At 41.1% G+C, this 10232-nt stretch overlaps 1 protein-coding gene across 1 annotated transcript in view; it reads right to left on the reverse strand.

Moving 5' to 3' along the window:
- Positions 1–5236, reverse strand: part of sema3fa (sema domain, immunoglobulin domain (Ig), short basic domain, secreted, (semaphorin) 3Fa) — a 54234-nt gene extending 48998 nt beyond the window's left edge. Inside the window, exons 1-2 of the mRNA XM_038697074.1 lie at positions 4907–5236; positions 3246–3364 (exon numbers count right to left, since the gene is read on the reverse strand). Coding sequence (XP_038553002.1) covers positions 3246–3357 — 112 coding nt within the window. The 5' untranslated portion in view covers positions 3358–3364; positions 4907–5236. The remainder of the gene's footprint in view (positions 1–3245; positions 3365–4906) is intronic.
- Between the last annotated feature and the right edge of the window lie 4996 nt (positions 5237–10232).

The raw sequence follows: 10232 nt of genomic DNA on the forward strand, positions 1-10232 counted from the left end.
GGTGGTGTTTCACCAGAGAAGTCAAAAGGACACCAACAGTACAGGACCACCTACACAGAGGAACGTCACACTGACAAAGGGCTCTTCTCGTGTACTGTAATATATATATATATATATATATATATATATATATATATATATATATATATATCACATCACATCACATCACATCACACACACACAATTGTGTGTCTATTGTTGCAAAGCCAGAAATAGAACAAGAGTAGTTCAAACTCAGTAGCAGCTCCTAATTATTCAAAGAATAAAGAGGTGGAGGGCATCTCGCCATTTTCTGATCTTAACCCAGAAAACTGGGAGAGATGAGCCGATAGTGAAGCCTTTGTTCAGGCGTGACAATCATCGACCCATTACGTGGAACAAAAAGACTGTCGGGGAAGCACAAAGGCTAGAGTAACCTTAACATTGTCCCTGAGAATTAGTCCAATTACAGGACTGCCTGGCTTTGTCTGGCTTTCTTCCCAGAGCTAACCTTGTACCCAGGTGTTCCACCGAGGACTAAAGAAGCCGAAGAAAAACAACGTTAAACACTTTCAAATGGGCCAGAGGATAAGCCTAACAAGCTATTACTTGTTAATATGGTGCCATTCTCCCACAGTTTGAGGGCAGTTAACCTCGGGTGTGTGACTGGCTTCTGTTTGAAGGGTCATAACCCCTTGCGCACTAAAATAGCATGAGATTACAGACCTTGTTTAAAAGTAAATATAGGAGTTCTCAGCAGCTGATCTGAGCCAGCCTCGTTCAGTCTCTTACGAGAGAATACACCTACATAACCTTTTGTTTTAGTAATATCATCAGTACATCCAGTAACTGGCACTTTCATTTGAAAATGTTATTTTCATAACCTCAACTATATTAATAATTAATGTACGACTGACAAAAAGTTACAGTGCAGAATATAGCATGATGCGGCTGCGTTAAATTCTACATTTTTTGGAAAACACACAATGTTTAATTTGAGAAACGCATTGCAGCCTGGTATTTTTTAAGTGTGTGCGTGCGTGCGTGCGTGCGTGCGTGCGTGCGTGCGTGCGTGCGTGTGTGTGCTATTTTTCAACTCTTCTGAAGTTGGGCTTGATGACCTATCCCTGCGAGCTTTGAATGGACATTCCTTTGGTCTTAGCCTCTGTTTGCTCTCTTGGTCCTTATCACAGTTAATAACTCAGCTTGCACAAACACACTCAGTAGCTGCTTTAGGAACCTCAAAAGACAAAATTATCAGCTTAGGTTTCTTATGGATGTTTACATTGTGAACCTTTGTTTTAAGAGATCTGGCGCAGAAGATGTAGATACTGGATTGTTCTTTTTTATTTAAGGGTCTTGCAGACATGGAGCTTAAATGTTGAACAAGAATGAACATTCAACAAACGCATACTATTAATCTGTATTCTATTTACAATTCAAATTACCAAAGTTCAGGGGTTATTCATAGTTTCAGGAAAACTGGCGTACCTGTATCTCAGTACAAAATAAACTCAGCTGAAAAGCAGAGATTAATTTATGCAGAATGGAATTTCAATGTGTTTATAACAGACGGTCACACTGAAATGCAGTATGAATACTGTATATATGCCATACAAGATGTTCAGAGACACATGTGTGTATCTGTGTATGTGACCCATTGTCTGTTGCTTTGATAGAGGGTAAATATTTGAAAAGCAAAGACAACGTATTGGTTCCCTCGTGTTAAAGTCTTGGATTTCAGCCAAAAGCAGCAAAGCCTTTTCTACAAGCTTTATAAAATGCAAATATTCAGTGGGAAGTGATAGTGTGTAACCTTTATGGATAAACATGTGAGGCTATAGGTCACAGACAGAAGCTAATTCAACCACACAGCAAAACACAAAAACAAATTCTATTAGCTGCTATATTTGTAGCTTTTCTCCTTGTTTTGTTTTATCACCAAATTGAAGACTACTTATTAAAAAATTAGCTGGATTATGTTATCAGAAGGTACTTATTACAACAAATTTGTATGCCAGCACTAGACAGATATCATGAAACCAAAAGCCAATTATTTGGTTAAGTACACTGACACATAAAAAATTAATAAAAGCACATTACAGAGCTATTCCCAGCAGTACGGCGCAAAACCAATACAATTAGGGAATGCACAGCTTAGGTGCATTTCTAGTCTCCAGCTATCTGAAGTTGCTCTGTGAGGCATAAAGTAACCTCCAAAACTAATTAAAAACAAAAAGGAACTCAATTAAAAAAAAAAGAAGAAGAAAATAGATGAACTCCTTTCTACCAAGTAAATGTGAGACTAGTGGAGTGTGAAATCCAACTTGATTAGGGACGGAGAGAAGGGGATGGGATTGAGGGATGAAGAGAGAGAAAACAAACAGGTAAGCAAAATATTGGAGCAAGGCGGAGCAAGTGAGAGTGCACAGATCTTCATTGACAAAGCACTTCAGTTTAAAGTTTTCATCAGCTTAGCAAAAGGCCAGGACATGAAGTTACACCAAACAAGTACTCGTTTATAATATGTGATTTCAGTGCCGTGATTTGCTGGAGGTGCGAAACCTCCACTTCCCATTCAGTGTTCTGTTCAAACTCGGCACAGAGCTGAGATCTAAAGTGTGGTGTGACAGGGATCGGGACTCATCAGATGCTTATTAAAGTCTACTTCAGAGGCAGATACTATCAAACCTTGAGAGCTTTGCATGGACACGATGACTATGCTGGCGCTGGAATGACAAAGCACCGGAGACTGCACCACTGAGACCTTATTTTAACAGGACAGTTCAACACACGCACAGGGTCTCATGTGGCACCGGCAAACATTCATAACATGCTGGATCTGCACCCTGACTGTGTGCCCAGCCAAGTGTTAAATCTGACTTGATTTCAGAAGGGAGCCGAGGTCACACAAAGGCCTGTTTGGGGAACTAATAACAGCCAGGCGATTAAATGAAGACATATTCTCTGGCCCTGAATAGTCAGGACAATCAGCAGCACATCTCCTCACCCCTCTCATCACGCCTCTCTCACACAACACACAATCAAGCTCTCTGTTAGGCAGTGAAGGAGTAAATGCCAGGCTCGCCAAGCCCTGAATTCATCTAGTGCCAATAGTTTACCCATTCCAGTTATTGAACAAGACCATAAATAAAAGACTGGTGACATTAGTGACTATTACACCAGTGATCGCATCTGCATGTCTGTAGAGAAACACAGAAGTAACAAACTGGGTCACAGACACAGCAGTATTGTGAGTGCCTTACCTTTGAAGGACAGGAAGATCCTGGGAGCAGAGAGGGGCTCGTTGGAGGGGGGCAGCCCCCCAGACGATAGGGCCAGCAGGGCCAGTAGCCAGCACAGTTTGTCCCACAACATTGTCCTCCTGTTTGTTAACAGAGGAAAAGGAGAGTCCAAGAGTAATTATAAACCAGTTTGTTTTCTTATGCTTTTACTGAAGTCATACACTGACAAGACAGAAAATTAAGCAGGGACTGAGCTGAAAGCTGAAAAACTCAAATCTGTTTTATATATGCTTCTATATTTGCTGTGCATGCATGGGGAATTAAAATGCTTAAAATCTTAAGCATTTTGATTACCCATGCATGCATGGTGTGCAATATAGACAGTAACTTAACCTGAACCATAAACCTGAGGGATGGAGAATCCTGGAAAAAATGTATTAATCATCATTGCTACTGGATTATTAAGATGAATCTGTCATATTATTGTGACTTTCATAACCACCCACAGTTATTCTTGCCTGCTGCTTCTCTGTGTGTTGTAAGGGCAACAGTCTGAATGGAAGGAGTCTCCTTCCTGCCTGCACCTCCCCACTCTCTGCAGACCCTCACTTTTCATAAATAGGATACATGACCAAAACGTGTTTCTGAATGCGGCAAATGGATGGGCAATAATTATTATTACACATTATACAGCAAGAGCTGAACTCCACCAGTAGTATACAAGTATAGCCTGGCGCGCGCACTGTCAGTGTTCACAAATAAATTAGCGCCATCAACGTGCTGTTAACCCGCCACAAAGGGAGCCGAAGTTAATAATATCCCCATAAAAGGATCTGGAGACTCAGAAGTTATCAGTGTACAGACGATTACACACACACACACGAAACCTGCAGAAAGAAATATCTGTGCCACGTTTGGAGACAATTAAACAACTTTAGCCCTGGTGTTTTATTGTAATTATCCATGCATGGCACTGATCTACTCGTAAACGTGGATATGAGTCTGAGGTCAAACTGTCAGTTAGGGTTTAAGATCAAGTTCCACATTGAGCCCAAAGGCAGAACTCCAAAGCAGATCCGTTAACCAAAATAAAGCACGACAGGGCTGTGAGTTATGAGGACATGAACATGAACCACGTGTCATTTATGACAGTAGTCGGGCCTTTAAATTGTGAAAAGTAGCAGCACCAGTTACATACACTCGACCACTGGGAATAGCAGATCTTTAAGATACAGCATCACATGCTGCGAAAACTTTCAGTGCCTCAGAACTCACGTTGTACACCGAACACACACACACACACACACACACACACACACACACACACACACACACGCTACTGATCTTGGCTCTTGCAGTATTTGAAATTTGTATTTGAGTATTAATTTAAAACTACCTCCTACGCGCCAGACAAGACAGCAAAAACATGAATAGGCTTAAGCGAACTGAGGTCTGTTGCTTAAAATAAACTAGTCCACATATTTAGGACAAAATTATTTGACAGAACTTTTAAAATAAATCTCATATATTAGAGCCGCCTGTCTTGCACATGCAGCGAAGGCATCACTCCTTTGGCGCGACTCCACCAAATGTGGCTACTGATTTATCAGCACATCTGTCTCAACACAAATAATTAATTTGGACTTGTCATGTATCAAAACAGAACTTGCATTATGACCTACCTTCTAGTTACGTCCAGTGAATATTGTGATAAAGCTGGCCAACATTTAAAACCATCCACCCAGATCCTTTGAGCTCCTCTGTCTGTCCGCACGCAGGAGTACGAGTGTATCCGCCGCAGATCCTGCACGATTATCCCAGAGCCAAACAAAGCTTGGATTTAAATTAACTTGACGCGGCCGCCTTAACTTGAAGTGATCTCTAAATCGCATCAACAGATGCTGTATTTTCCACTGAAGGAGGTTAGAAACAAAGAGTTGTGTCTTGAGACATGAGTGGCGGAGAGGAGGTTCAACCGTGCGTAGCGGCGCTCAAGTGAGTAGTGCGGGGAAGCGGCTTCTGCAGGTGGATAGACTGAGGTCTCCCGGCAGTGGACACACCCATGGGGGAGGGAACCTACCTTAGCATCAGTGCGCCCTGCCCCTCCCCAAAATCTAGCACAAAACAAGTCTGCTCTGCATCGTTTTGCACTCCAGAGGACCTACAGAGGTAAACTCAATTAAAATGACGAAGAACACGCTGTAGGCTACAAGTGGGGTATTGGGCAGCTGGAGGAGATGTAGAGATGTCGTGCTCCCTTCAGCATTAGGAGGAGTTGTGCAAAATGTTCTGCTACAATAAAATAATAAATATATGCCCATTAAAAATTTTAACATTTTGTATTTAAATATCCTTTAAATTTCTTTAAACGCGTTTGGCAACGTATAATTGCGCATGCCTCCTAAGGGTCTTACCCTATTTCCCACTGACCGGTAATCATTATATCACATCTCCAATATATTCAGATGAAATTTGTGTTTTTATTTTTTCCAGGTTTCCAAAAATAAATGTCCTAATGGCTTTATTGCAGAATAAATAATGCAAAATCCACATGCTTGTTTTATAGTACACATGGGAACTTGTGTTAATGTGATATAGGCTTTATTTCATCTGAGAGAGGCAATATTCACAACCATGCAACCTACAACCAACAATAAGGTCTTAAATGCTGAACTCAGATGCTTCAGTTCTATGGGTGAAGTTTATTTTAGAGGGAGAGCTTTTCTTTTGAATGTCCAGAGGAAGCTCTTTTTACATGGCTGCTTGAGTATCAAAATAGGACTGAGGTCATTTCACAACTTGATTAGCCTGTGACTGCCAGCTACTGATTTTAAGTTGCTGACTGGAGCCAACATCGAGTTGTGCTGAGAAGCTTTCAGATGCCAGCTCTGTGCCAAACAATTGTTCAGTATCTGCTGGTTTTGGCAGTCTCACAGCGTGGAATAGTGTTTGCTTTTTGAATAAACAATTAATCACTTTTGAGTTTGACTCAGGCGTAGAAGAAAGAAAAACCAAGCCTCCAATGATTTAACATGAGAACAAGCAACTTTCATTTGATGCCAACAGCTGCTGCATAACTCTCCAGCACAACAGGAATGTGGCCGCACGTTCACATAAGAAACAGTTGAAAAGTGGCCAGATGCTGATAAGGTAGATTTCCTCCGACACCTCGACGACCTGACAGAGGATCACTGACTCTAGCCTCAGATAGGCATCAGATATTCATGGGCAAATGGAGCCTTAAATCTTTTAATCTCACTCGATCCCTCCCCTGATCGCACCGGCTTATTTTACTTCTCATCCAGTCAATGCACAATGCAGCTGATGCCCAGTGTGCATGCTTATTATTCCATAAATGATAAATACAGTAGCTGCAGTTTCATGCAGTCTTAGGGACTTTACTATTGCAGAATTGTCTAAAATCAGAGAGGAATTTCGAGGATGTAAAGACTTTCTTTCATTGAATCATGGCTGTAGAGCTGTTTCCATTGTGTTTTTTAGTTCACAGGAAAGATAATGTTACAGTGACAAACCATAAAACCTGCACCACAGCTAACTGACTGGGTGGTATATACTATAAACTTTCCTTCTTTTTCTAACCTTTGTGTTCAGGGGAATAAATGAATAAACTGGATTGGTAAAGAAAAGGCACCTTCATGCTAAATGTGAAATAAAAAATCCGGATATCTGGCTGTGACTTTGAGTTTTCTGTCCTTTGAAAGATGTCTTGGAAAGACAATTACTACATTAGTCTATGCAAAAGAGTCTTCGCAGTGTGACTCCAGGCTTTGATGCTGGTAGCAGAGGAAAGAAGAGAGCTCAGCATCAGCATTTGCCATTAAAAGTGTTAAATTTCCCTTGATACCAGCAAAGAGCTCTGGGAAACAATTACCCCCACACTTACGAGCTCATGCACACAAGGCAGGAGATATTGATATGTTTCAGACCATCTGAATCTTGGGACCGTCTTGAAAAATCATCATCACTCTTTTTTTTTCTCACACACAAACACAAAGAGGCACACAGCTTAACATATGCAGGTGGGCGTTCATGTTTGAAGGGTGGTCTGAGCACCAGACACAGCCAAATAAATAACAACTTTCATAAATATCTGGAACACAACTCCAAATCCCCCAGGACTCACCAAGAATAAATCAGTCAAACAATAAAATCTCTTTCCCCAAACTTCACATATCAGCAGTTCAAACAGCCTCCAATCAAAATGTGTGTGGACCAGCCAAGTTTAATTGTGTCATTACTGGTACTTCTTTTTGTTTCCCAGCGCCATCTATTCCTGTTTTCTCTCTTTCCTCTTTCTTTTAGTCTTCCCTCCTCTGTCTTGTAGCCAACAGCTGCATGTTGTTTCCTATATTTCTTTTTAATCAACAATATTATTCCCATCTTCAGGCCTCTGGTGGCCTCACCATCTGTCACTTGCGTGAGACAAGAGGAAAGCAATTATTGAATCCTGGCTTTGAGGAGCGCCCGCCTTCATAAAAGTCCCTCATGCTTTCCAGTTTTTCTTCTTGCATTGCTTTCTCTCTTGCAGCTATCTGAGGAGTAAAATGTGAAAGATAATATTGAAACCAAAGATCACCATCGGGTGCCAGAACACAGAGGCAACACATTTAAAAGTGACGTTAAGCCGTTTTGTTCTGCAGAGGAGATGCCAGGTTTATAAATCTGGGTTTGAATACTGCTGGTGGGAGACTTTATTCTTCTTTCTCTTGAGAAGTTATGTTGTTGCTGCCAGTTTTAACAATGTGACTTTGACTCCAAGTTGAACATGTCTATTTAAAAATGTTGTAATTTTCCTGGAGGACTTGAAGGCATCGCTGCATAGATTATTGTCATTATTATTATATTATTATTATCATTTTTATTGGGTTCTCTGAGGATTGTTCATGAGAACCATTTTACATTTATTTATCCACTGCAACTCGGTTCACAACTACATTAACATGTGCTTAGAAGACACTGGTGGTTTTCAGGGAAACAGGTGCCAGTGGGGAAATACAAATCTAGGCAGTATAAGAGCACAGGTCATTCTCTTAAATGCGTTTCATTACATTCAATGAATTTCCCTCCAACCTTTGCCATCAATGACTCCACCAGCCATGGAAAGTAATTATTAACAGGCTGTGACAACCTTAAACCCTGTCTGCTGCCTCCACCACATGATGGGGAGGCAATTAACAGCTGTTCATTACGGATGAGGTGAAGAAACAAGTGCACCCGCATATAGCTGCGCACATCTGCATGCATGCACAGATGTGAGTGCACACACATCCTTACACAATTGACCACACGCAGTGCACTAGCAGCACACACACGCGTGCGCACACACACACACACACACACACACACACACACACACACTGACAGCTGAGGATGCCGTGGCACAGAGAATGGCCTTCAGCGCTCTCTGAGGGACACATCGTTTGTGTAGAATTTAATGAGGGGACATGTACTCATCCCTCCACCTCACTGGGAGAGCTGTTACCTTTTGGTGTGATAAGATATTAAAAATTCACACTGTTTCTGCAGCGCTTTGACTAGTATTGTAGCACACTCATTAGCATTTAAATGGGAAAAAGATAACGCCGCACTTCACATAGTCATACCTCCATCGCAAAGCTGGCAGACAGAGAAGAAAACTTGATTCAGGCCCTGAAAACTTTGGCTGTTTCAGACACCTGAGGGTGGAAATAGTTACATTTTATTGCTAATATTGTGCCATTGTCTGTTTTATTTTGCTTTTATACCATATGTACACTATAACCGCCACTGTATATAACTTCAGATAAACATTTAATTGCTTTTAAGGGAGTCTAAATCATCACCGCTGCAGCTTTAAATCTTCATGTGACAGTTATCATCTGTTATACAGTATATTAAATTAGTTAAGTGAATGGAAAAACTCAAATGCCGTCAGTCTTGTTGGAGCAGCTCAGGGTGTTCTGCGTCGTTACTATAATATTAGAGCCACAATTCTGTGTTTTCTCTCACAGTAATAAATACAGCAATATTTGTCTATTATTTTTAATACATTTTTGAATGCAGGAGAGATATTCACCCCCGTTTGGAGTTTCCCATTCAAACCACATGCTGTTAGTTAGTGAGTGAACCCGAACCAGAAAAATACTTTGGATGTTTGCTATTTTTGTTGGCCTGGTGTGATGCTAGCAATGTTGACTTTTACAGTGAAATAGTCAAGACACTGTAAAACTAAAACAAAAGTTTCTTTGTAATGTCAATACGTGTTGAGGAAAATGTTATAGCTTGCTAGGGAATCTGACTTTATAACTTGTTAGTGAATTAGCCAAACATTTATGCTGAGAATGTAAATTCTGTTTAGTTTGTACTTTTCTTCCTTTGATTACACACACATGACATGCCCTTTTGAGCTGCATTCTTAAGATTAATGGCTCTCTTTTTTTCGTGCATATTTTTCTCATCCAGAACTCACTGTGTTTGGCTGATTTTTCTGCTCGTATTTGTTCCTCAGTCTTTTGTCACAGAAGCTGACTATGACTCAGCTGGAGCTTTGCGGAGCTAAAAATGGGACAGCTGCCTTTTTTAAATGACACAAGTTTGTCTCATTGTATCTGGCTCACATGTCTCCTGCCTGGGAACAGAGGGAGGAGGGCAGCTGTGGTGGGATGATTTGGTATGAATTAAAGCTGTTTCCTAACAGGCTCCACAGGGTCTGATCCTGTCCCCTGCTTGTCTGGTGGATTCTCTCCACCAGTATCAACCAGAGGAGAGCGTGTATTACATTACATCAGCTCTTTTTCCCCCTTGTGTTTTTGTTCTGCATAGCAAAATGTACTGCAAGCAATAACAGCGTTTTTATATTTAGCATGACTTTGTGGTTGAAGGTGCCCCGGCCATGCTACCTGTGGTTAGTTGAGGGGATTTGTGTAATAGTTTTCCCATGCAGTGTTGTTAGCGTGGGCCTCCTGAGGGTCCGGTCTGTCAGTGTCATTCTTCATCGGCAACCAGCCG

This window comes from Micropterus salmoides, unplaced genomic scaffold (assembly GCF_014851395.1).
Source record: "Micropterus salmoides isolate LMB-PRFRI ecotype aquatic unplaced genomic scaffold, ASM1485139v1 Ms_hic_scaffold_4, whole genome shotgun sequence".
NCBI lineage: Eukaryota > Metazoa > Chordata > Actinopteri > Centrarchiformes > Centrarchidae > Micropterus > Micropterus salmoides.